This window comes from Caenorhabditis elegans, chromosome II (genome assembly GCF_000002985.6).
Source record: "Caenorhabditis elegans chromosome II".
In the NCBI taxonomy this organism is placed as follows: Eukaryota; Metazoa; Nematoda; class Chromadorea; order Rhabditida; family Rhabditidae; genus Caenorhabditis; species Caenorhabditis elegans.
In genome coordinates this window covers 7,364,341-7,390,079 of record NC_003280.10, presented here as the reverse complement: position 1 = coordinate 7,390,079, position 25,739 = coordinate 7,364,341, and the positions used below count along the sequence as shown (strand labels likewise).

General features: G+C 34.8%; 8 protein-coding genes, 2 long non-coding RNA genes and 1 pseudogene across 12 annotated transcripts; 4 read left to right on the top strand and 7 right to left on the bottom strand.

The window, feature by feature from the left end:
* Positions 1 to 940: 940 nt before the first annotated feature.
* On the bottom strand, positions 941 to 4,338 carry sre-3 (Serpentine Receptor, class E (Epsilon)). The gene is made up of 9 exons (NM_063147.5): positions 4,279 to 4,338; positions 2,815 to 2,930; positions 2,607 to 2,770; positions 2,518 to 2,562; positions 2,250 to 2,402; positions 2,017 to 2,201; positions 1,840 to 1,973; positions 1,225 to 1,303; positions 941 to 1,180 (listed from the first exon to the last, which is right to left on the bottom strand). Exons 2-9 carry the CDS (start codon positions 2,916 to 2,918, stop codon positions 1,064 to 1,066), a joined length of 981 nt encoding a protein of 326 aa, NP_495548.3. The 5' UTR covers positions 2,919 to 2,930; positions 4,279 to 4,338; the 3' UTR covers positions 941 to 1,063.
* A 2,242-nt stretch (positions 4,339 to 6,580) lies between these two features.
* C07D10.5 (PAP-associated domain-containing protein) lies at positions 6,581 to 8,519 on the bottom strand. The gene is made up of 4 exons (NM_063146.5): positions 8,269 to 8,519; positions 7,344 to 7,881; positions 7,038 to 7,290; positions 6,581 to 6,871 (listed from the first exon to the last, which is right to left on the bottom strand). The coding sequence occupies exons 1-4, from the start codon at positions 8,515 to 8,517 to the stop codon at positions 6,769 to 6,771; spliced, it is 1,143 nt and encodes a 380-aa protein (NP_495547.2). The 5' UTR covers positions 8,518 to 8,519; the 3' UTR covers positions 6,581 to 6,768.
* A 275-nt stretch (positions 8,520 to 8,794) lies between these two features.
* Positions 8,795 to 10,768, top strand: C07D10.7. The gene is made up of 2 exons (NR_165318.1): positions 8,795 to 8,891; positions 10,486 to 10,768. It is a non-coding gene; the product is annotated as a long non-coding RNA C07D10.7 (long non-coding RNA).
* Positions 10,497 to 10,759, bottom strand: C07D10.6 (Ovule protein; the record flags this gene model as incomplete). The annotated part of the gene is made up of 2 exons (NM_001377818.1): positions 10,497 to 10,558; positions 10,612 to 10,759. The coding sequence occupies 2 exons, from the start codon at positions 10,757 to 10,759 to the stop codon at positions 10,497 to 10,499; spliced, it is 210 nt and encodes a 69-aa protein (NP_001364692.1).
* A 1,731-nt stretch (positions 10,769 to 12,499) lies between the features above and the next one.
* Positions 12,500 to 14,800, bottom strand: F43E2.1 (Poly(A) RNA polymerase mitochondrial-like central palm domain-containing protein; the record flags this gene model as incomplete). Its single annotated transcript, NM_063145.8, has 11 exons — positions 12,500 to 12,974; positions 13,020 to 13,166; positions 13,216 to 13,332; positions 13,379 to 13,474; positions 13,521 to 13,668; positions 13,719 to 13,876; positions 13,926 to 14,021; positions 14,069 to 14,293; positions 14,344 to 14,549; positions 14,625 to 14,696; positions 14,744 to 14,800. The coding sequence occupies 11 exons, from the start codon at positions 14,798 to 14,800 to the stop codon at positions 12,893 to 12,895; spliced, it is 1,404 nt and encodes a 467-aa protein (NP_495546.2). The 3' UTR covers positions 12,500 to 12,892.
* Positions 14,801 to 14,842: 42 nt separating this feature from the next.
* Positions 14,843 to 15,585, bottom strand: rpb-4 (RNA polymerase Rpb4/RPC9 core domain-containing protein). Its single transcript, NM_001383887.2, has 3 exons — positions 15,499 to 15,585; positions 15,326 to 15,435; positions 14,843 to 15,253 (listed from the first exon to the last, which is right to left on the bottom strand). Exons 1-3 carry the CDS (start codon positions 15,572 to 15,574, stop codon positions 15,005 to 15,007), a joined length of 435 nt encoding a protein of 144 aa, NP_001370397.1. The 5' UTR covers positions 15,575 to 15,585; the 3' UTR covers positions 14,843 to 15,004.
* Positions 15,586 to 15,913: 328 nt separating this feature from the next.
* On the top strand, positions 15,914 to 17,465 carry mtch-1 (Mitochondrial carrier; the record flags this gene model as incomplete). The annotated part of the gene is made up of 6 exons (NM_001377817.2): positions 15,914 to 15,963; positions 16,009 to 16,184; positions 16,229 to 16,335; positions 16,390 to 16,552; positions 16,599 to 16,952; positions 17,000 to 17,465. The coding sequence occupies 6 exons, from the start codon at positions 15,914 to 15,916 to the stop codon at positions 17,176 to 17,178; spliced, it is 1,029 nt and encodes a 342-aa protein (NP_001364693.1). The 3' UTR covers positions 17,179 to 17,465.
* On the bottom strand, positions 17,345 to 18,296 carry linc-169. The gene is made up of 2 exons (NR_101713.1): positions 18,133 to 18,296; positions 17,345 to 17,834 (listed from the first exon to the last, which is right to left on the bottom strand). It is a non-coding gene; the product is annotated as a long non-coding RNA linc-169 (long non-coding RNA).
* On the bottom strand, positions 17,514 to 18,271 carry F43E2.12 (annotated as a pseudogene). Its single transcript has 2 exons — positions 18,133 to 18,271; positions 17,514 to 17,834 (listed from the first exon to the last, which is right to left on the bottom strand). Coding segments are annotated over exons 1-2 (460 nt in total).
* A 1,488-nt stretch (positions 18,297 to 19,784) lies between the features above and the next one.
* F43E2.11 (Peptidylprolyl isomerase) lies at positions 19,785 to 20,829 on the top strand (the record flags this gene model as incomplete). Its single annotated transcript, NM_001393117.1, has 4 exons — positions 19,785 to 19,920; positions 19,964 to 20,070; positions 20,118 to 20,263; positions 20,532 to 20,829. 3 exons carry the CDS (start codon positions 19,785 to 19,787, stop codon positions 20,217 to 20,219), a joined length of 345 nt encoding a protein of 114 aa, NP_001379636.1. The 3' UTR covers positions 20,220 to 20,263; positions 20,532 to 20,829.
* Positions 20,830 to 21,218: 389 nt separating this feature from the next.
* On the top strand, positions 21,219 to 23,625 carry F43E2.6 (Ovule protein). Of its 2 annotated transcripts, NM_063141.6 has the most exons (5): positions 21,219 to 21,265; positions 21,770 to 21,874; positions 22,419 to 22,695; positions 22,994 to 23,295; positions 23,410 to 23,625. In NM_063141.6, the coding sequence occupies exons 2-3, from the start codon at positions 21,776 to 21,778 to the stop codon at positions 22,608 to 22,610; spliced, it is 291 nt and encodes a 96-aa protein (NP_495542.2). In that variant the 5' UTR covers positions 21,219 to 21,265; positions 21,770 to 21,775; the 3' UTR covers positions 22,611 to 22,695; positions 22,994 to 23,295; positions 23,410 to 23,625. The 2 variants fall into 2 exon arrangements, with proteins under 2 accessions (NP_495542.2, NP_001367461.1); NM_001381497.1 differs by lacking the exons at positions 22,994 to 23,295; positions 23,410 to 23,625 and having other exon boundaries at positions 21,235 to 21,266; positions 21,770 to 21,898; positions 22,419 to 22,634.
* The last annotated feature ends 2,114 nt before the right edge of the window (positions 23,626 to 25,739 follow it).

Here is a 25,739-nt window from a genome sequence, read left to right as displayed (position 1 = left end):
TGTGCGCTCAAACATTCTCTTCGACAACTCAAATAATATAAATATTTTTGTTTTCGGCAAAATGACCGCGTCGCGCCGCTCTCCGGCCCGTGTTTTTAGTTTTTAGAATCGCTTCGTCTGGAAAACATACGAGTATACTTACTACAAGACATTATTAGGAACACCGACCGACCGACCGAACGACTAAGAAGGTTATGTTTGTGTCCTGTCTGAAGATATTCTACAGGGGGAGAATTGACAAATAGAATAAGACTCAATAAGAATTTGCTTGAAAGTTGGCGAAGCTCATTTGGGATAAACTAGAAACCATTTTCCATTTACTCTATAATCTGATGATGCCATTCAAAACTTGTCGCCAATTCATCTTGCACTTTTGAAAGTGTTCCTGAACTAAATAAAATTTATTTGATATCTTTCAAGTTGGCAATTTTGGTTTTAGCTCACACTTTAAATTTATTACTAATGAGGGTTTCACAAATCCATGAACAATGTGCCCAGTCAGTCGACGACAAGTATTATTTTTCCTAACGCGAATACAACTAAATCTGATGTAAGCCTCAAAACAAATTAGGAACGAAAACAACATAAGCTTGTTGTTTTCTGAGATCCAAGTTTTCAGAAACGACTCATGTAAAACTAGAGTCTCTCATTTTGTATGATGTTAAGGAACCGATCAAAACTAATTTTTAAAAATGCACCGTGAAAAGCATTTTGCTGTGCGAAGGTTTTTAACAAAGAATGTGCGAGAAGCAGCAAAAATTTTGAGTTTATCACGAATTTTAGAAGACAAACGACGTAGAAACATTGTTCTTATAAAAAATAAATACTAAGAAACATTAAATAGGAGAAGTTGCATTAAAAAACATTATATACAATCAAACTTTTAAGTTTTTTCTCATTCAACTGATCCGATTACAGACTTCAAATTTCAGAAATAGTAAAAAGCTGTTTATTTTATTTGCCACCGTAAATTTAAAAATGCAAAGATATTTAATTTTTTACATATCAATTCTTCTTAAATGCAATAAATTCCTCAAAGAATATCCTCAAATGTTTCTAAACATTAAGTCCATTGTTGCTGAAGTTGTGTGAAGTAAGTGTTAGTTTCTTCAACTGCTACTTTCATTGGTTTTTCTTTTCGTAGATCTGGAAACGATGCTACTGCATTGAGAATTTTCATCTGAAAAAAGGTTACGTATATAACATGTGAAAGTTATCACTTACTTTCATGAAAACATCTTTGAGAGCCGATCGAAACTGTGGTATTAGGTAATAAAATAAAGAAAACACCAATGTTCCGTATCTGAAAATTTTACAATATGGTTATTGCCAATGGTTAACTTCGGTGACAAAAATTGTGCAAAAAATTGAATATAACTACGCAAAAAATCCCTAAAATTCTAAATGCAATTTTTATTTGAACTCAGATTATTTTTAACAGAACTATGTGTGATCAATCACATTTTTCCAACCATCTCAATATTTCTCAAGTTCTAGATGTCGGCGGCAAAAACAGTCTCTTATGTTTGAGAAGTACATAAAATCAGCTATCCAATAACGCCACATTCGTTTCAAAACGCCACCCAATAGGTAACGTATTCCCTAGTTAGATTATTTTTAACAGAACTATGTGTGATCAATCACATTTTTCCAAAGTTTTCTAGTTACAGTTCACGCGTTTTGAATATACGGTCATTTCTGACTTTTTCTGGTACTTAAAAGTTTATATCAATTTTCGGTTAGTTAAGAGAATTCACTATATTTTTTTCCGTTGGTAAAAAAATGCTCAATACCGTCTCCAATACAATTTTAACCGCTGCTTCATTTTAAAGATCTCACATTAGAACACAGAAGTTGAATAACGTAGCAGCCACATTCAAGAAAGTTTGTGAGAAGTTGAAATTGTCCAATGATGCAGAAACTGTTGATAAAAGATTGAATATTGAAACAACATTAATAATAGTTTTCATAAGCTGTAAATTTATGTTAATGTCTTCAAATTCTTTTTTTTCTAACCTCACAAACTCTAATATTTTCAGAAATTTGAAATCTTTCTGCCAATGAGTATTCTCGTTTGCTTTTCCTTAGATTCGAACTCTCCCGAAGTCGTTTATAGTTGTATTTTTCCACAATAACTAGTATTATTGAGAATGTCATATTAAATACGAGTGCAATTGTATGATATATCAACGTACTTTCAGCTGAAAAATTGAAATCAGTTAGTGTAATACTTAATGTAAAATGCTCACACTTATGGTATAGATAAGAAAGGATGAAACCACTTCCAGCAGATGCTGAAAGCAGAAATATGCCAATGTAATATCGACTCCGTTTCTCATAATCTGAGAGGAAGTATGAAGCACAGCATCGTTCAAAAACAAAACAAGGCAACGAGAATGATACTGAAAGATTAATCTTTCACTAAATGGGTTAATTTTTTTTTAAATTTACATAAAATGAATATTTGGGTTGAAAACATTTTTAGTGGAAAATTTTTTTAATTGAAAAAAAACAAACCAAAGAAATAACAAGTACATCTTGCTAATGATGCGTAGTAGAACACTGAAAAATTCAAACAATCGTGAAATTAATAAGTCAGGGTTTACCTAAACCATCCTCTGCTGAATTGAAAATCAAAAAAATTTGAATACTTCTAGCTGTCAATTGTACCAAGTACTCTACAACTGCTGCCTTTACTAAATTTTGCAGATTATTATGAAAAACTCGATGTTGAAAAAGTTGATAGCCAAGGAAGATTACCATAGGGTAGCTGAAATATAAATTATGTAACTTTAAAGAAAGTATTCTGGATACCTTAAACATATGCACGCAAATTCAAAATAAGTCAAAACTTGGTAGTAAATCCAAGTATCATCAAGTTTTGATTGAGTGGAACTGTAGTATATCAAGTAATGCATGACGGTTATGTTCTGTAAGTAGTTTTTAGAATGACACGTTACTTCTCAGACATTCGTAATGAGATATCATATCATTGTGAACACTTTTCAACTGAATGATCAAATATTTACTTTCACACGAGTTCACAAAAAATTGCAAAAAAGAGTTTCGCATGTCAAAAATCACTTCAGATTTTCTCTGTCTCGGGCAGTATTCATATTTCTGAAATTTTTGTCAAACATAGAATATAGAACACCAAACATGATTTAAGGATAAATTGATATTAAGGTTTGGTTTAAGTTTACCTAATGTTATAATAATGTTTAAAAATGGTCAAGGTTAACAGGAAATAAAAATTTTCCAAACAAAGGTTTTACAGTTTTAGAACTTCCTTTTTATTCCTGTGATCTGCTACCACCAATTTTTGACAGACGTCGTAACCCAATCAGAGTGGGAGAGGGCGAGTCATAATCAATCAAATTGGGGATAAATTTAGTTGAAAAATATCAATTGAAAAATGATTAATGCTTCTGCCTATTTAACTCGTTAAAGGATAAGATCAGGTTTGGATGTTTACAAAACCTGGAGATTTTGTAATTCGATTGAAATACGTTTAATTTTGAAAGCTTCAAAAGATCACAACCGTGATTTCATCAAAAAGTTTATTCATCCGTAAGTAAAAAAAACGACGAAAAAAAATGCCAAGGGGCTCATCGAAGCACACTACCTACATAAATAACCTTGTACTTATTTTATTTGGTAGAACTGAACATTCTAAGTTTGCTTCTTTGAAAGAACTCCTGTATCGGTTTACTGATCAAACACTGGTGTATTTCATTGAGGAAAACTTTGCAAACGTTACAAAACCAGAAATCCGCCCAAAAGTTGTCATAGAGTCTACTAAAATTTGACCGAGCTTTTCCCACTAATTTTAAAGGTTGAAAATAAGCGATCATAGGTTGGTGAATAAAATTGTGGGAAAGATATGGCCAAGTTCTGATCCGTTAAAAGTTATGTAGTTAAAAGTTACTCGTAAAAGCCAAAATGCAATAATTTTGTATTTTTAAAGTACTTTTGAAACAACTACATTACCTGATAATTTGAAAATAATGAGAAACTGTTTCCGTATGTTTTTGCCTATTTTATTAATTTGAAATATTTGCAGCATTTTAAAAGTTTAATTCATTAAAAAATAAACTTTCATGCGTGAAAAATGAGACAACATAAATTCAAAAACAGATCGTCTTGCTAAAACGGGGTGATATGATGCTGCAATTCTGCTAAATCAGGTATACCTGCTAAAATCAGTAAATCACCAACACCTGCCTATTTAGTATACTATTTTTGTTTTTGCTCTGGAACAAAAAAAAACATGCTTACCTCTCCGTCAATTACTTTCATGATCTGAATGGCCAAAAAATTGGTTGTTTGTTGTGGTCTGGAATCTTTGCAAGTTGGTTTAACGATAAATATAATTATTGAGAATTACAAAAAAAATTGGAAATAAATATGTAAAATGATTTCAATTTATTTGGTCAGAGCTGAATTTAGTATCTTGAATTGTTATAACAATAGTAATACAACTTCAAGCGTAGTGTCAGTTTGTCATGTACCTTTTCACCTGCACTTTTTGAATAATTTAGTTTCTAATTTTCAGTTAAAATTTCAGAAATTTTTGAACGTTCAAAAATGAGAAAATGATGCAATAAAAATTATATCAAAAAAACTGATTTTTTGGAAAATCATATTACAAAGAAATATGGCACTTCAATGGGCATGTTAAATAAAAACCAATGGTAGAGAAAATCAGAAAGTAATTATTTTGAACTGTTCGAACACAGTTTTTTTGCTTGTTAAACTAATCTGGAAAAGTAAAGTGAAAGATTGATCAACCTTTTTCTATCAGAAATTATTTATGATAAACATATCAAAATCTCAATTTCTCAATTTGTCAATCAAACTACAAATCGAGCTACTTTCTCTCCTCTGAGAACACGAGGGACAAATGAAAAACAGAATGATTGTAGATCACTTCAGATTTCATCTTGAACAAATCGAACCTATTGAAATTTCACATGATGCTCTTCAAACACTAAAATGAGAAGACACTACCAATAAACAAAATGCTCATTGTATTCCAAATCTTGACAAAAACTGAAATTGGAGACGTTTTCTCTCATCTTGATCAAAAATATTCGAGGTTTCTGATTATTGAGGGTTATATGTACATGGATTTGCAGGAAGCATGATCATTCCCACGAAAACAGAAGTGTGACCAAAGTTAGAAAAACGAGAGTGGAGCCGGAAAGGTTGATTTATTTAGGATTTGGCCAATGTTTTCATAGATTCTAAACGTAGATCTGGGAGGTCAAAAAGTCCAAGAAAAAGCTCAAAAGATGAAAAGCGTGGATTCATTAAAACATTTGTTTGTTTAGTAACGGAAAGGTTTTAATAGTATGGAAAGTGGGATCAAGCTATACACAAAAGTAAACTTCAAAGATTCCAAACTTCTGGGATTCCCATTCTTGAAATCACGGAAAATAGTCAGGTTTTAATAAATAGATTTTCGAAGTTTATAGGCGTTTTTTCCGTTTAAAATTCTTCCACCCCATCTTATCTTAAATGTCATGAGAAATAAAATAAAAGCATACTTGAGAACGGACCTCAATTAGAATGCTTTTGTGACACGTGAGCCTCCGGACTGATGTCATCGAAAACAATATGGAAGATGAGAAGAGTGGAAGGGGGTCCTGTAAATTAAAGTTCCCGGAAAAATGATCAACTTAAATAGTGATCATTTTTATGGAGGCGGAGAGCGGGATTAACAAATCAATTATCGATAATGTATAAACGGAAATACCTCAAAATCATATCACTTCAAAAAACACAAGTAAACTGGTAGGGCAGGAAAAGTGAAGAATTACTGAAAATTTCTTAGAAAATCACATAAAAAAGCAATAGAACACCCGCGGACGGTCAATTACTTGCCAATTCGCAGATGAAAAAAGTTCCTTGTTTTTGATTTTTGATTGAGTTCTAATATGAATTTTCCTGGAGCTAGCAGGGCTCAAAACAACAAAAAATCAGCACTCTACACACAAGAAGTGAATCGACTTTCCACCTTATCTGGAACACTCCCTAAAACTTGTAGAACTTGAAAAATCAGCTAACCAAAGTCAAAACAAACAAATCATTATATATTGTAAGTTTTAGTAATTATGTACATAAATGTACATCAAATGAACTCAATTGATATCAAACGCTTCATAAGCATTTTATTTCCACGAAACAAGTTTATCCAGCAAAACATACCCCAGTGTAGTATCGTGAGATAATCTTATGACGTTGTAGTATCTAATCCTATACCTAACTTCTAATAGAACATAGAGAACTTACAAACTTATAATCTTGATAGTTACTTTATAGTAAACCTTTCAAAAACTTTCAAGCTTTAGAAAAAAGTCACGCCTACAATTTTGAAAAAAGCTTCAGCGTTTGTATCCCATATTTGCTTTGAAAAAAAATAATAGTAGAAAATAGTAGGGAAGCTTAAAGTTCAATTTCTACCAAGCCTTTGATACACATTATTCAAATTAAAAATTTTAATTACATTTTCATTATCTGAACTATTATGACTTTTAAACGTCCAAAGGTTCAACTTTAGACACTTGATATGTAAACTCGAACCAATCGTTTTATTCATTTATTGCATTAATTCAATATGTAAGAGAAGTTAAAAGGCATGTGGAACAATAGGGAGGTGTTGAAGTAGAAGAAAAGCATTCGAGGTATCATTTAAACAATAAGTTATTTTTAAATTATTATATTGCAGTAGGATGGTGAGATTGAAATCGAATTGGTGTTGGTTTTTTACAATTGAATATGCTTTGGACGGAATGGGATTGTTTTCAAGTCGTTCAGAAGAATTCCGGTTCGATTGTTGAGATACTTCAGGACAGCCAAATACATTGCTCTGAAAAAAGTATTCAATTTTGTGAAAACGAGAAATGATTGTCGCATTCCATGTGAAAAAGCAACGGAATGTCTGGATTTTTGTTATCCAGGTATCCTACGGCATTTTAATTTTTTGAATGATGTTAACATGGATTTTCAAAAAGTAAATTGGAGTCAGCACTTACTTGAAAATTTTCTTCAACATAACAGTATCGTTGACTCTTTCTCCTGGAACATGATCGTCAAAGATGTCACTAATTGATAAAATGTTCTTGTTGGTCAGTCCAATGTCAAGTTTAATAAGAGATTCTCCAGTTCCAATTTCCAAATACTCTTTTTCAAGGGAAATAACATCCAGATAGTAGTCAAGGAAAAGGAAGAGGAGAGTCCCAAGATTGATCGAGTATTTTTTAGTTACACTCAGAGATGCCATCTTTTCTGAAATTTGAAATTAAATGAGTTTGTTGGTGTTCAAAAAACAGTTAATTTACCTTCCAATGAATTTGAATTTGATGGAAGAAGCCCATAATGCTTGAAACAATGAATGAACATCATTTTCAATGAGCATAGCTTTGGAACCACGGATTTAATTTTTCTCTGATCGCTTTTTTTCACTGCTTTTCCTTTTAAAAATTTGTGAAGATAGTTGGCGAGAGTATTAAATCGATTATCTATGCTTGCATATTGATTGATTACATCTTTTGCCAAAAACTGTGGACTACAGAACGGTTTAATTGAAATCTTGATGATGACAGTGACGTCATCAATAGTACAAAGAAGGTAGGGTACACTTGCGGCCTTATTGTGATCTACTTCTGTAACCTCATGATCTGGAAACATCCTCTCAAGTTCTTCATTGATTATTCCCAGAATTTTGTTGCTTCTCATCCGAGCCAGGAGTCTATTTGGAACTTTTCTAGGAAACCCAAAAGACGCAATAACTGGTACATCTCTCTTCTCCCAATCGGATACTGTAACACAACTGTCCAAATGAAGAACAGCATTGCATTTCAAATTGCGTCTGTTGAACTGTAAATAGAATATGATTAATCATGAAAATTATTTTTTCTTATCAGTTTTATCATAAGACACTCTGAAAAAAACTCCTAGAACAAATTATCTCTTCTGGGTGTCAATTGGAAATGAGTGTACTCGACTCTATGTAAACACTTCGTCATAAAGCTTATAAAAGAAAAAATTGTTTGTTAAATTGAAAAATTCAGTATCCGATGCAGCTTCATTGGAGCTAGTTGTATTGTTTAAACAAAAAAACAAGATGTTATTTAATTATTTAAGCTGTTTTTATGTTACTAACTCCAAATTATATGGATTCTATAGCTTAGTTGAAAGCAGAAATCCTTTAAAATTACTGTATATGTTTTAAACTTATTGAATAAATAAGAACATTTGACTTACTTCTTTCTCCATCTTTGCATTGGTCAAATATTGTTGGATTTTCCCAATTAAATTCAATTTATCCTCAAATGGCTGTTCATTGGCTCCTTCGTCTTCTTCCACATCTTCACCATTTTTCTCAATTTCTTCACTCAATGACTCCAAAAATTGTGAACATAGTTCGGTGGTGATTTTCTCACGATTTTTAGTACCATTGCTGAGCTCGAAACCGATGATCTCATCCAATCGTTCTCCTATTTTATCGGTCATTACTGTAAAAAAATTATGTCTAAATTCGACTTAAAATTTTGCAAGAAATTTGAAGGGTTTTGAATGATTTTAAGAGTGAGAAAGAGAAAAATAATGGTGTAGACGAACAGGCATTGCAATATGCAGTTTTTTAGCCAAGATAAGGGTAACGACGGTGTGTGCGTTCAACGTGGAGGCAAGTGACCGGTAGATAGAGCAACCTGCCTCTTTTCTCGGGTCAAATATCGTTTCTCTGAATCTCTTTAGTGACCTTGTCTTCTATATAAACGCTCTAGGACCATCTAACCGGTCGATATTTTAATAAATGGCTATGGGAATTTTTTAGAACGGATTCTTTTATTATAGTGTTACATATCTATGGAAATAATCTGAAGGTGTGTGAAATTATTCTGGTTCAGTTAATTATTTGTTCAATCAAATTTTGTAGCACTGAATTCTTCATAAATTTAATTTTAAAATCCCAAACATGTAAAGGTGAACATGAAATACTGAAGTTATTTTAGCGATCGGACTATTTCAATAAAAATATATTCTGCATTACTATGTAGATACTCCAATTCTAAAATTTTCATAGATTTTTCAGGACTATCTCCAACTTCCCAATAATATTTAGAACGGAGAGATTCTGAGAAAACCGTTTTTGAATCAACACGTTGAATCCCGAAGAAAACCACTGAGAACATACGTTTTATTTGCCTTTTTGGGTCGGAATATGAAATTTATAGTGACTTTTTGCAAGTGTCAACTGGTGAACCTAGATTCGCAAAGCACACATTCCAAAAAAAAAAGCATTTCTACCAATTTTCCCCCCACCAAAGAATTGAAAAAGCAGACAGGGAATCTTTTAGGCCGCTGCTTTCTGCACGTAGAAAACGTCGAGAGACGTCAAAGAAAAATATAACTTCTGCGTCTCTAGTTCTTTATGCACATGGAAATGTGCGTACTTGAATGCGTAAAATGTTTCAAAATATTTCTGGTGGTTTTTTCTTGATTCAGGAAAAGAGGGGCATTTCTCTTAATTTTTATTACAGTAATGATTTATTAATATTTCCAAAGGATGGTTTAACTATCGAAAAGAACGTAAATGTTTTTATTAATTAAAAATTACAAAGGGGCTATCTCAATCAGTTATCAATTTTTGTCAAACAAGTTAAATTAAATAATATCGCTGTGTAATTATAGATAATAAGTAGGTTTAAGAAAATGGCTTGATCTCATTCAAGTAGCAATCTTTCTCCGGATTTCTAATAGTTCATCTCCAATGCATCCTGCTCAAGGGTGTCAATTCCCGTTTCCCGTTTTTCCCGTTGTCCCGTTTTTGGGGTGTTTTCACGGGAACGGGAATTCCCGTTGTCCCGTTTTTGAAATTTTCACGGGAACGGGAATTCCCGTTGTCCCGTTTTTAAAACTTTCACGGGAACGGGACATTTTCCCTCATTTTTTGGCTTTTTAAATATCTGTTTAATATTGAAAAAATCTATAAAAATGTTTATAATGCAGTTTTTTTTAAATAATTTGCCTCGAATACACTAAAATTTACGCCAACTATGCACTCTTTTTTTTAAACCGCCCAGGTTGTCCCGTTTTTTGAGTGTTTTCAAAAAAACGGGAATTCCCGTTGTCCCGTTTTTAAAATTTTCACGGGAACGGGAATTCCCGTTTTCCCGTTTTTAAAATTTTCACGGGAACGGGAAATCCCGTTTTCCCGTTTTTAAAATTCTCACGGGAACGGGAATTCCCGTTTTCCCGTTTTTAAAATTTTCACGGGAACGGGAATTCCCGTTTTCCCGTTTTTAAAATTTTCACGGGAACGGGAATTCCCGTTTTCCCGTTTTTGTAATTTTTACGGGACATTGACACCCTTGATCCTGCTCCCTTTCGTGTATTTAAATGTTCAAGCAGTGATCTTTAAAACATTTATTTAATTATATGGCACTTGATTAAATGAACTTACTTGAAAACTTTCAGATAAAAGTCTATTAGGGCAAACTTATCAGATGTTCGACGGAGAAGAATCGAATCAAAAACAAGACAATCAGTTCTGAAAATCAATTTTTAATAGAAGATATGCGGGGAAAGCGAAGAAGATCTTACTCATGTTCAAGTAGTGGTGGAAATGTTCCTTTATCAAGAATAATTCTACCAGTTCCAAATGGGCAGATTCTGGTGTAAAAGTCAAGCATGGCAACAAATAAATTGCCAAGGGATGTATTCTTATACTTTGATTGACGAATGAATTCATTTTCCTTCTTCTGATCTGAAAATTATTTCTGAATATTGATTAGTGATCTATACATTGTGCTGAGAAGAATGGCTTTCCGGAATTCCACTCTCTCAATTTTTTCCAGGTAACATTAGCCGGCAATAGTGTGTCAGTATTTCTCATAATCAACGGAATCAGTCCACAATGCTGCAGAAAAAAATATGACGACCAAAGCAGTCTTATGTCTAAATTAAAATTTTATTTTTGGAAACTGAATTGACTCCGAGTACCGATAACTCCGCGAAAAAAATTTGGTAAAAAATGTTCAACTGACAAATTGTAGACCATGCTATATTCAACAACTTTGTAGTTGAAATCTTTTTGACACGACCGAGATAAGAGTGTTTAGCGAGACTGCATTCTCAAACGTATCGGACCTACATTTTTCTTTTTCAGAAAATCTTTTGAGAAACATTTATAGAGGATTTTTCAAATGTCATGAATGTTTCTGGAATTTTTACAAGTTTTACAAGAGAGCAAGCTCATTTCATAGTGAATAAATTTCTAGCAATTAAAAAAAAACTATAGTATATAATCTGAAAACTGTTACTTACACAATACCACTACAGTAACCCAACAGTATCCCTCCACGTAGTAAAAATACGTCAGTAGCAAAAGAGTAAAACGTAGTAAAACATCCACGTAGTAAAAGATAAGGTAGTAAAAAAGTATTTTCCGTAGTAAAAGATCTATGTGATCAAATCGTAGTAAAAGAGAACACGTAGTAAAAGAGCCAACTGTAGTAAAAGATCTAAATGCGGAATTCGTAGTAAAAGAGATTCCGTAGTAAAAGAGATCTTGTAGTAAAAGAGATACGTAGTAAAAGAATAAGTAGTAATACAGTATTTGCCGAATAAATGAGTATCGAGGTTTCTTGGGTGGATAGAAGTTCACATAATATTCCGAGCTTATTTTTGAATTTCCATCAAGAGTCGTTACAAACATTCTTTCAGATCTCTCTCTAATTGATTCCAGATTCAATTTAATTTTTTCTGTAGTCGGATACGGTGTTTTCCAATAATGTTTCAATGCATGCATATTATCAGATAACTTTGTTTTGATTGGCTTCTCATTCACCGGTTCACTGTCTGCAATAGATTGAAATCTACGTAGAGATCCTCATCCTGTAACTCTAAATCCGTCAATATCCTTAAACTTGTGGCATTGCTTGAGATCAGAAATCGACTCTATAGTGTCTGTTCTCTCTCGATTATTTATTTTTTTGGTATTTCTGATTTTCAAACTGTTTCGGGCACACCAATTTACCCAGCTTAAGCTACCCAACTTTTGACAAAAAGGCTCGCCTGATTTACAGTGTATGTACCGTAATTTATTGAATTTTTGCTTTTTATTTTATTTGTTATACAAATTGTTCACACCAGGCAACATTCCAGAACTGATAACTCTGCTTTTTATACTTCACTCTCAGTTTTCATAGATTCAGGTAACTTAACCGGTATACAGAGAAGAACAGTCGATCCCCAATTGCATAATTAATTTTTTTTGAAAAATTGTGTATGATAAATACACAATTTGTGATATTGTGTGCCAATATATATTAACAAGGAAAGCTTATTGAATATGTAAGTGTATATACTCCAAAACCATGAAGCATGCTTCATCCAAAAACTAAAACAAGTTGCAAATGGAGAGTTCGTTTTGGTTTTTACATCGCTGTATGATGTTTTTAGTTCGGAAAACATTGACGCAGAAATGGATAACACAAAAAAAATATTTATTACACAAAGAGAGAAAAGTAGTTATTGAAATATAAAGAACGAAAATAAAGAACGAAGAAAAAACGAGAGGCAGAGAAAAATGTCATGGCATATCGGGAAAAGGAACGGGTATGTGAAAAAAAAAACAAATGGTCAACATTCAGACCGGTATATATGAATTCTAAACAAAAACAAGTGAGTCGAAAAAAAATTTACAAATGATTTACACAACTCGAGTGTATTTTATTTTCCACTTCTATGAGTTTAAAGGGAGGCACATTAATATGAAATGATCTCGCATGAATGTGGCTTTCTTGAAACTCATAGAAGTGGAAAATAAAATACACAGTACAATGCACAATGTACACAAATTATTTACCCGAACGGCAAACTTTCAGAAGAATTGGGAAGATTGTTGAATCCCGAAGATCGGGTGTGGTTGTTGTTGTTGTTGTGAGTAGTAATACATCTCCGGTCTGAAAGTAAAACATTTGGGATAGTCTTCCTGAAACTTAACTAACGCTGTGAAGACGATTTGCTGCTGCATCATTTGTCCTTGCATCATTTGAATCTGATGATGCATTGCCACCTGTTCTAGCCATTGCTGATACTCGACAGACCCGACCAATGGCATATTGTATGGATCAGCACCAAACTGCATGTCATAGCTGAAAAAAAATCATTTTCAATACAATAATGAGTAAAATATCAACTCACTCCTGATAGAGAACTTGTGGAGGCGGTACTACTCTCTCATACGTTCTATTCCTTGTGATTTCCATGACAGTTTTGAACATTCCTTCATGGGGCTGCACCAACAAGCTTTTCAATGCTCTGAAATAGTTAGTTTTTTGAAATAATAAATTACAATTCAACTTACTCGAGAGTTTTCACAAGATCCAAAGCATTCCGCGCACTTCTTCCTGGATTTCGCACATCGTAGGCGTCGAGAATAGTGATCTGATAGTCTTGATCCCTGCAACAATTTTTTGTTATTTTGAGTTTGAAAAACGACGACTCACTTTTGAGATAGAGCTTCAATTTCACCATTTCGCATATTGAATCGATAATTCAGCAATACCACATGGTTGGAGTATTGACAAGCGAAAAGGTAGAGAAGCTGAACAACAGTGAGATCATTCGATGGTCTCTTTCTATGCATTGAAATAGCTGAAATAAATTAAATTCCAATTATTTCAATTGATCATTTTATCACGAACTGTTTTCATCAAGAGGAAATTTGAACTCGTGACGTAGTTCCGCCAAGTCCGACAATTTGAAATTGCCGCGATGAAAAAGATCACTGTGGGTCTGGTGAAGATTCGGTAGAATATCATACCATTGCAAAACATGAATGAGCAGAAGAATAATCGAGTATCTGAAAGAAATGGTGACTTTGCTCTGACTTTTTGCAGGTTAGAAATTACGAGTTGGGGTAAATTCGCAAATGATCTTCAGCTCTCCCTTCTGATTTCATCCATTTTTTCAAAAACATCACGAGAATTTTGAAGCGATCATCGAGTCTGAATAAATTAGTTCAATAAGTGTTATTTCCAGAAATTAATCTTACTGGCAGTAAGCATTGATATACTTTGCGGCGAGACTTGTTCGAGGATTATCATCGAATGTTGCACTCAAATCAACTGGCACATCGTTGATTTTGAATCGGATGATCGGAACCTTTGCCGTTTGCACAAACGAAATTCCGCTGACGACATTCTCTCCAAAAATGTTCTGCCCTTCCTTACTGTACATCATGTCTCGAAAAATGGCTTGAAGAATGATTACCGGCAGTCTGCAAAAGTTATTATAAATCGTCAAAAGTAAGGCTGCAAAACGACTTACTGTTTTTTATTTCCTGTTGCCGTCGCACACACACACAGATCAAGATCGCTGTCTTTCGAGGCACAGTGCGTCGGGAAACTTCCAAAAACGCTAAGTCCACGCAATTTGATTCCTTGCGAAGCGAGTTGTTTGGTAACTCCTTCGGATTTCAGGTATTTTCGAACCAACGCCACATAAAGCTTTCGTTCCTCCAACATTGATTGGCTCTGAAAATTTGGATTCAAATTATAAACATGCGAAATCTCTACAATTGGTAAAAATTAACCAGTTTCCCATCCTACCTGTCTTTGATTCATATAAAATATATTTATATCTTGTTCGAGCTGCTTGAGAGAAGGATGATCGCCTTGCAACTGAAAAATTCTAGTACATTAACAAATAATGTGAAAAATAAACTCACAATGCTCTTAAGGCCTTTGAGAAAATCTGGAGACGGTCTGCTCAATTTCTGCACCATCTGGTTCAATAGTGTGATTTTTTCAACAAAAAAAAACAATATGAAACCAGTATTCATTTTCGATTGAACAAATTATTTGAAAAACATTAATAAACATTTCCAAAATTTCATTTCATTGTATCAAATAACACATTATGAGAGATCTCATAGGACAATTACAGTAACTTGAGAATACAGATAAATATGGGATTAGTTTGCTTGTATTTATTGGAATGTTCTTTTGGATTGCAGATCCTTGAGAACTTCCTCTAGTTCAGACTCCTCGATTTTGTTTTCCAAAGAAGGAACTAGTGCTTTGGCTTCTTCGGCATTTTCAGGGCAGAGATTGGCAATCTGCGCAACTTCGAATTTGTGAAGATGCTTCTCGGAGAAAATCGCTCGAACTGCACGGATAGTTTCGCGATTTTTGAATCGAGACATGCGGCGAGCGTAGTTGAGAGTTTTGATGAAGACCTGAATTCGTTTAATATAAAAATGATATTATAAATCAATAAATTTAATCGACTGAAATAGTTTTGAGACTACCTCGCTCATCTCTTCAATTTCGTCTTTGCTTTCACTCGATTGACGACGATGCTCCAGAAGCAAGTAAACCTCAGCGGTCAGAAGAGCGTCGCATGTTGTTGTTTCGAATTCTGAAAATATACCGATTAGGAAAAATCACCAAATTCAAAAACTCAGTAAAAACAAAACAATACCTTTCGGAAATTTGCATTCAGCGGCATCTTCCTCGACTTGTCCATCTGACTTTTGATTTCCTCCACCGGAAGACATTTTCTAAAAATATTTTTTAGATCAGTGACAGTGAGATTTAAGTGAAAAACAATAAAACTGACGGAAATTTATTCAACTATCAGAAAATTGTTTTTAAGACAAAAAATTCTGCAATTCTTACACAGAAAGAGGAGTGAGATAACGTGCGCACACATTGCGTTTCAGTCTCCGCCCACTTTTTTGTGCGGCGAATGTTTATTGTTTATCCGCTCATTTTTTTTATCTTCGATTTTTCTCATTTAATGTCTGATTGCTATTTTTTATGAATATAACTATAGTTAACCCAAAATATTAGTTTGTATTTTCATTTGTTATTAAATTAATTATTTTCAGTGAATCATGGCTGAAGGAAATCAACAAGACGCTTTCCTTGGGCTTGCTCCAGAAGATGAGAGTTTAGTCTTATTGAAATAGATTTGAAATTCAGTTTTACAGGAGAAATTCGCCAAGAGTCTTATTGCCAAGCTCGCTTTGAGCTCGTTGTCGCTTCCTTTGACCGTGACACGTACCCTTATCCAGCTTGGTCATGAACCGTTCCCATTGTCTACAGGAAAGACTCTCGTCATTGCAGGAAGAAATGCGTATTTCCTTCCTAACTTCTTCAGCTATAGTAGGATTCACGAAAATAATCTTCGGTAATGATCATAAATTTAGTGAAGCAATTGGGAACTACTCGTGGATATATCACCCTTTGGACTGGAATCGACTCTGCTATCGCTGCTTTGGCTGTTCAGGGTATTGCTTCTCACCGCACTCAGCAGGTAAACAGTTTTCTCATTGAAAGTTCCTGAAAACCGTAAAAAATTATCTTACAGTACATCGACGAGTACTACCCCAATATTGGAGGACCTCTTTTAAATCAAGATAAAGAAGAGGATGAACTCACCGATGCTGAATCATTCCGAAGAGTTATTCGTAACGGATTCCGCGATTCTGTCATTCGTGTTGTTGCTGTTACTGCTGCACGACCATTTGCTGGTAAGTTAAATTATTTGCGATTAAACTGTATAATAATCTCTTCCAGTCTGCTTTGCTCGTCAAGTTGCTCAAGTTATTGGCAATGAAACTAAATACACTACCTGCGCCCAGGCTCTGGCCGTCATCGGAAAGCAGGAAGGTCCAGGAGGACTTTTCAGCGGACTTGCTCCTCAGATCGTTGGAGAGCTTCTCGTCATTTGGGGAGTTCATCTAATTACTCACGGAATTCAAAGAGCTATTCTCCGCATTGAATTTGGAGACACAAAGAATAAGGACGAAACGAAAGCCAAGGCTGCCAAGGATGTTCACAAGTTCATCCATACTGCTGTTCCATTCCTCGTCAACTCCTTCGGCTACCCATACAGTGTTGTATCCACTGTTATGGCTGTTGCTGGATCAGGTAAGCATGCGAATAACAGTATCTTTTAAAATAAAAGATTATTTCAGGACTAGCCGTTTCGTTCCTCCCATATTCACCATCCTTCAACAACTGGCATGGAGCATGGGACTACCTTCGCCCAATTGGTCTCAAGCGTGGAAACCGCCTGTTCCTTCGTGAACAAGTGGGAGCTGTCACTGTCGGCGTGGATCAACAACTTTACGCTAGCAACTCTTACTTTGCATAAGATTTTCGTCCCCAACTTCATCCAATCTTCGCTATAATGTATTTTTCGAGTTTTGCTAATCCCTTTTCATATACCAATCATCGGTTGTTTTAGACTCAAATCTCATAGAACTAAAATGTTCCTTTAATCCAAACCCGTACTTTAGATTTTCGATTTAAATTTCAACATGTGTCCCGTAATTTATTAGCTTTAGCGTTATCCTATGATGAAGTTAAATCTACAATTTAAAATTTTATAGTTTTTTTTTGTAAACAAACTACACTCAAAATAAAAAAAACTGCGTGGCGTGTACTGCAGAAAACCTCATATTTAGGCCCCGCCTTTTTCTCGTCCACTCACGGAGAAAAGGCAACAATATGGGGGCCAACCGAAAACATCAAGAGAACCCGTGATGGCAAAACGGGGTGATATCTCAACTCCTGTGAAGAGAGCCAACAACCCAACCGCAGTCGCCAGGGTACCCGATGATCCATCCAATCGGCCATGATAGTAGAATTCGACAACAACTTGTCTATATTGCACCGGGAAGCCCATAGCAACTGCTTCGAAACGAGCGACTTGATACGCTAAATGCGACTTCCGTTCTATTTCTGGACCCATTTCACCTTGACTATGAACTTCGAACGAGTGTTCGTTGGAAATCTCATATCGGCATTCTGAAAAATATATGATCTTGTATCATCATTTTACTAGATATGAAGCGCTGTTTTATGTTTCTACATAGTAGATCTTTGGCAAGAAGAATCCCACTGGCCATGTCCATTTTGAGACATAATCACAAACTGGAGGAAAATTCAAATTTTCTAAGTAAAAATGCTCTGGAAACTTCTCGAAAATTCAAAGGAGTTCTAGAATGTGCTAGAACTTTCTTGTTCTCAATTTCGCAACTGCAACATTGTGTTTTGTAATACGATAACACAGGGGTTTTGGAGATATGAAGCTTTGAAAACTCACTGATAGTAAATATGTCGCCTCTTTTCCCCTTCTTTGGTTTCTTCTTTTTGGCTACGTCTTGAAAGCAAAGTCCGATCACGTGAGCTTACTTTGAAATTTTTTGATGTTTTGAAATTGGGATGGGCATGAAGTTGTACATTTTGTGATCAGAAACAGTCTTAGCTTGAGCCAAATTTTTGCCTTTTCGTCCGTGAGTGGACGAGAAAAAGGCGGGGCCTAAATATGAGGTTTTCTGCAGTACACGCCACGCTGTTTTTTTATTTTGAGTGTAATCTTTTTCAAATTTTGTTTTCAGATAAGGCAACTGATTAGCTAGTGGGGTGAGGATGTAAAATCAAAATCTTCTTCGCTGTCTAAAAGTGACTCTTCTCCAATTGGCTTGCAATGGACTGCTTCTTTCTTTTCTTCCGAGACACTCATTTTTTCTATTCGTTTCTGTCGGTAACGTGTTGTTGAAAGTGGGACGAGAGACGAAAAGACGGAAATAGAAACAAGGCAAGCCTCCACGCCTTCACAAGAAGAGCTTTCGATCCGATTGACTCCTTTCTCCGTCTCCACGCTTGTCGTTCTACTTTCTACATCTCACCTTCACTTTTGTTCTGGCTACGTTTCTCAAGAGACTCCATAATAATGCACAATCACATTTTCACCTAACTAATCTTCCACATTTATATGCCTGCTCACATTGATTGTTTCCTGAAGCAAGGATCCACTGGGTTCTTTGTTGCTCATTTCATGTGCGCTGGGTTTATAAATCAGCAGCAAGCTGAAATTATCATTCGAGTGCCTGAAAGGCCTGTTGCTGCAGCTGCAACAATGCAAGTTCTTGATGATATAACAGCTGAACTAGCGAATCTAGATCATCTTCGTCAACGTTCCATCCGTGAAATTTTCATGAAATACAAAATACGTTGCGAAAACAAGAAAACATGGAATTAGATAAAGCTGCTGAAGTCATAGTAAATTATCCAGATCCAAGAGCACACTATATTTTCAAAGTTCAAAAATAACTTAGGTTTCCATTTCACTTTTTTCTGGAAATATCCTTTATTAACCAGACACGAGGTTTTAGGGTTTTTGAGCCAACCCCGGTCTTGACACGACAGATTTTTGTACAATACGAACAGGCGTGCGCCTTTAATGAGTACTGTAGGTTCAAACTTTCGGAAATTTCATTAATTTTTCATAGTTTTTCGATGAATTGTTTTTTAGCTAATCGAATAAACAAAAATACATACTTTTAACTAACACAAACCGTAATAAAAACTGAAAAATAATTGAAAATTCCGCTAAAAAAAACTTGAAAAAAATGTGCTACCATAAACCTTTTTCCCGCGGTGAGACCTTTTTAGAATAAATCCATGCGCCTGTAGGAAGAGCTTTCAGAATACTGAAATTAATTCAAATATTATACGATATTGGTGAGACTGATGCACGTTAATTCCAAAATTTTATCGAATTTTTGTATGTCGTCACGACTCGTCAGTTTCCGAGAATTTTGAGTTTTGTTAAGAACTTATTTAGGTGTCAAATCAGTCATCAATTTTATTCATTCAGCTCTGAAGCGTCAAAAATAATACTTACAACTTATCATGATGAAAACTTTAATTCCATTCACCAATTCAGAGTCTGAATTTCAGACTTTAGTTGCAATGACATCAGTACATCCGATTACTGTAGTTCGTGAACTTATACAGTTTGGATACGAGCCTTTCCCAACAACTTGTGGCCGGAAATATATATTTTTTGGAGAAGAAATGGCAATTCTTCCGAACATCTTAAGTTACAGTAAGAAAAGTCTGATCCCCTTATCTTATTACCTTTGTTTCAGTGAAACAACTCTCCAAGGCAAAAAAGTTTTCAACTCTATTTAAAGGTCTTGATTCTGCCATCTGTGTGCATATTATAGGTGGAACAGTTGATGGATACATGTGGAAGGTTAGTGGGAATATGTAGTTAATAGTTGACGACAGAATTTGTTTCAGTTTTTTGGACAAGTTATGGGCGATATAAACACAGATGTACGAAAGAAGCAGACATTATGCACTTCACTAAAATTCACATTACGGTCAGGGTTGGGCGGCTAACTGTTTTTTCGGCTAACAGCTAATTCGGCGAATTTGGAAAAAAAGTAGGTTAACGGTTAAAAATCCGCCAGCTTTAGCAGTTTCAGCTGGTTTTTCACTAGTTTCGTGGAAACTTTGGTTAATAGCTCCCCGGCTCTTAACTTTTGAATTTGGTGCCCAAAGCTATCCGTTCAACATGTCAGTGTGTAGAGACCTTTTTTATCTATCAAACAAGCCTAATTATTCACTTGCAGCTTGCTTCTGTCTTGAGATGAGAGTGATTTTCGAGTTTTTTCGGCTTTTTCAAAGTTAAACTTTGGTTAATAGTTCCAGCTCAATCACCGAGATACCCCTATATGCTGAAGTCTATTGGAGCTTCAAACAAAGCATTTTTGCGTTCCAATCTTTCCATTTGGAACCGGTCGTTAAAGCTGCTGCCAGAGAAACTAAACCGATCAGTCTTTGCTTCCCATTTAAATGTTATTCCCATTTGTAAACTTATTCCCCCAACTTGCTCCCCCAAACTATACTATGGTTTATAGGATCAGTTTAGGATCTCCTACCCGTTGATCATTTTGTGATACCATTTAATTTTCTTTTGACGAGAATAACAACACAATTTTTCACACAAATTGGGAAAAATATTATTAGGATAGAATGTAATTGTTTTCGAAACATATTTCCTTCTCATGAGTGTCATGGCGAGTCGAACGTCTGACATTTCAAAATTCGTTTATTAACTTCCTCCAACGATCCACCACAGAGGCGCGAGATTCGCAACTATATTAATTGTACTACAAGACGCATTCTCTTATTAAAAACATCTCGAAATGTGTATTAAGACTTCTCCTTCCGGAAGGAGAAGCTAGAAAGGACCTGAGAAAGCAACGTATCTGTTGTGAGCGTGCCAACCACAATTTTTTCTAAAACAAGAAAACTAACGTGTTCTCCTGGACGTGGAAAACCTTATCAAGATTACCATTATTGTCTGTCAGAATTGATATTTCAATCATTTCGAAAGAAACTGACACTAATCAAACATTGACAACTTGCATTTTACTAACAAAGTGAGTTTACATACAAACGAGAGCTTACAAGCAGGGGAGAGCGGCGATCGAAAAAAAATCGGCGATCGGCGATCGCCGATCGCCGACACGTTTTTTTTTGTCGCCGATCGCCGATAATAATTTTTAACGCGGCGATCGGCGATTGCCGTTAATATTTTTGTCTTCGGCGATCGGCGACCGGAAAATCTGAAAAAATCGGCGATCGCCGCTCGGCGATTTTCTTGCACTTTAGATTTTTACAAAAGAAAATGCACTGTTCAAGTGTTAAATGTTCATTATGAGGTTATATAAGTGCATTTTGCAACTTATTAATTATGAAAAGAATACAAATTCTTGTTTTTCTTCAAAAGAAAAATTGCCGTCTAATGAACTCGGCGATCGGCGATCGCCGACCCTTTTCGTCCTGTCGGCGATCGGCGATCGCCGATGGCCGCTCACCCCTGCTTACAAGAAATCGCCGCGCGGGAAGATTTCATTACACAGTTTAAATTATGTTCTTTTCAGGGAAATATGGGCAAGACCAAAGCGGAGATTCAAAAAGAGGAACGAGACAACCGATACAACCGAAGACACGCTGAAAGAGAAAGCGCTCAGGCAGAGCAAGAAAATGTGAGTAATCACGATATTAATCAAGTAAGGTCTATAGATTTATAAAATCTGAAGAATAAAAAGTTTTGAAAAAAGTAGTTTTCATATGTGCGAAGAGATATCATAAATAAGGGAATAACCTACGAGTGGGAAAATTATATTTTTGTAATTATTTCAAAAATGCCTGCAGGGCCGTTATCTTTGCAAATGCACTCTATCAAACATAGATCATATCCATTATACCCTATCCTATGCATATCCTATCCTATCATATCCTATGCGTACTTATACCCTTAAAAATATATTCTCGGTGCACCTCAAAACAATCAAAATGTTCTAGAGACTATAATTTTTTCGAATTTTTCAGAAAATTTAGTCGTTTCCACAATCTTTCAGCAACTTCCACTTGACATTCTCAGAAATGTTTTAAAGTTTTTCGAACATTCCAAAAATGTTCATAATTTATAAAAGTGTGCTCCGCTAACAGTGCACCAGTACTCAAACATAGATCTTATAAAGGGTTGAACGTTGAGGAAAAATATTTTAAAACTATCAAATTTTGTAGGTAGGCGACGAGACTGATCGCTCCAATGAAATCGATGAGAATTGTGAAGACATCTCAGAAACATCGGCAAATGGCAGCAATGATACTAACGCTATGCAACAAAATGTGGCTCAAGCTAAGACTGTTTCTGATCACAAAATGGACAACTTCATGCCCATCCCACTTTCAAAACATCAAAAAATTTCAAAGTAAGCTCACGTGATCGGACTTTGCTTTCAAGACGTAGCCAAAAAGAAGAAACCAAAGAAGGGGAAAAGAGGCGACATATTTACTATCAGTGAGTTTTCAAAGCTTCATATCTCCAAAACCCCTGTGTTATCGTATTACAAAACACAATGTTGCAGTTGCGAAATTGAGAACAAGAAAGTTCTAGCACATTCTAGAACTCCTTTGAATTTTCGAGAAGTTTCCAGAGCATTTTTACTTAGAAAATTTGAATTTTCCTCCAGTTTGTGATTATGTCTCAAAATGGACATGGCCAGTGGGATTCTTCTTGCCAAAGATCTACTATGTAGAAACATAAAACAGCGCTTCATATCTAGTAAAATGATGATACAAGATCATATATTTTTCAGAATGCCGATATGAGATTTCCAACGAACACTCGTTCGAAGTTCATAGTCAAGGTGAAATGGGTCCAGAAATAGAACGGAAGTCGCATTTAGCGTATCAAGTCGCTCGTTTCGAAGCAGTTGCTATGGGCTTCCCGGTGCAATATAGACAAGTTGTTGTCGAATTCTACTATCATGGCCGATTGGATGGATCATCGGGTACCCTGGCGACTGCGGTTGGGTTGTTGGCTCTCTTCACAGGAGTTAAGATATCACCCCGTTTTGCCATCACGGGTTCTCTTGATGTTTTCGGTTTCGTTTATGAAGTAAGTTCTTTATTTTTATGAAAACCCCCAACTTTTTTGAACACATTTTCTTTTGTATGTTTTAAAAACTAGTACTAGAGAAGGAAAGAAGAGAGAGAAAGATCCTATTTTCAGGTTGGTGGAATTCTTGATAAAGTCCAGGCGGCTATTGACGGATTGTATGAAGCAGTCATAGTGCCGGATTCGAACTACTCGATGATTCCAGATTCGATGAAAACGAAAATTCAAGTTCACCCGGTATGGCATGTACAAGAAGCTCTCAAAATTGTCACTGAAAACAAGAAATAACCCTAACTATAAATTTTTACTCGAATAAAAATTTTGAGATTTTTCAAAATTTCAACTTTTTCTCTTCACATTGGTCAACAGAAATGTCGGTCAGATTTTTTGAGCAATTTTTCTCAATGTTTATCTAATATTGTAAAACATAGTTAGTTTGGTATTTTCCATAATTTTCAGTATCTACTAATAAATTTCTGAAGTTAAACCTGCCATTGTGTAGAGAATTTTTCTAGCTTTCGAACAAGCCTAACTAGGCATTTGTAGCGTATCTTCAAACTGGCGTATCTTGAAAAATCCACGTCTATGAAGCAAATGTTCAACTAAAAAAATGTTTAAAAATATTTTTTCTTTTTTTTGCATTTAGTTTCATTGCAAGATACCAGTTATTTGTTGAGTTACACTGATTCAAATAAATTTTCCCAATACCCATCGAAATTTTTGAGAACTGTTCTGCTCTACCATTCATAATTCAACATCCATTGAATTTTAGATAACAAAACTTATGGGGTTATTCAAGTAGTGTCGGAAAATTAAAAAGTGTAGATTAATTACGTCACAACTGTATTCAAGTATATAAAAACATGTATTTAAATACATTAGTGACGTCACAAATGTATTTAAATACATTTTGCTACATTACTTGAATAACCCCATTAATAAATAATAATTGCAAGATATTTTTCCACATTTTATCAGTTTATATCTTGCAATTATTATTCATTAACATTTTACTTCTGAAACTCAATCGACAAAATTTTTAGTGGTTTTTGGTAAAATGACTCTGTGTAACAAATAATTGGTATTTTGCACTGAAAAGTAATGCAGAAAAAATAAAAAATATTTCTAATCATTTTGTTAGTTGAACATTTGTTTCCTGGATGTTTATTTTTCAAGATACGCCAGTTTGAAGATACGCAATTTCGTGAGTTCAAGAAGTTATTTGGTAAACCGAGCCTGGGCTTGCAACTTTTGCTGGCAAGTATTATTTTAATGAGAATTTAGAATGTTGTATTGCCTAACTATTGAATTGTAGAAAATTATAGTATACTTCTACAACGGTTCAATAAAACAATAGTGATGTACTGTGGGCACACTCAGAAAAACGCTTAGTAGTCTAATTAGATTTCGACCATATTGGATTAGATTTGTTTTCTAATGAAATATGGAGGAAATCTAATCTAGCATGGATTTCTAATCTAATATGGAGCAAATATAATGCAATATGGATTTTCTAAACAAATATGGTTGAAATCTCGTTGAATACGGTTGAAATCTAATTAGACGACTAAGCGTTTGTCTGAGCAGGTGTCACAGTGGATTTGTAGTCCAAATGACTGTCTGTAAAAACAACATTATTTTTGAGCTTCAAAACTAACTTGCAAGTAGGTCAAAACGTTCAGACTGAGCCAGTCTTACTCCACCCCCACTACCATCCTCACAAGTGAACGAATTCCGTCAAATAGGTATAACTTATTCATTTGTGCATTGAACATTTGCTGCAGCAATGCAAGTTCTTGATGATATAACTGCTGAACTAGCGAATCTAGATTATCTTCGTCAACGTTCCATCCGTGAAATACAAAATACATTGCGAAAACAAGAAGACATGGAATTAGATAAAGCTGCTGAAGTCATAGTAAATTATCAAGATCCAAGAGCACACTATATTTTAATAGTTCAGAAATAACTTAGGTTTCCATTTCACTTTTTTTCTGGAAATATCCTTTATTAACCAGACACGAGGTTTTAGGGTTTTTGAGCCAACCCCGGTCTTGACACGACAGATTTTTGTACAATACGAACAGGCGTGCGCCTTTAATGAGTACTGTAGGTTCAAACTTTCGGAAATTTCATTTATTTTTCATAGTTTTTTGATTAATTGTTTTTTAGCTAATCGAATAAACAAAAAAAAACGATTGTTGTAAGACGAGGAAAAGTTCAATGTTCTCACAAGTGAAAGAGCTCCGTCAACTAGGTATAACTTATTCATTTGTACATTGAACATTTTGCAATTTCTAACGAAAAATACAGGGCCTAAAATTAGAAACTATTTTGATCAAAAGAAAGTTCATGGAAAAGCTCAGTTATTGTCCATTGAACCCAACGTGTACTCAATATCATCAAAAGAAACATCTTTACCAAAAAGCGATCTATGTCATCAT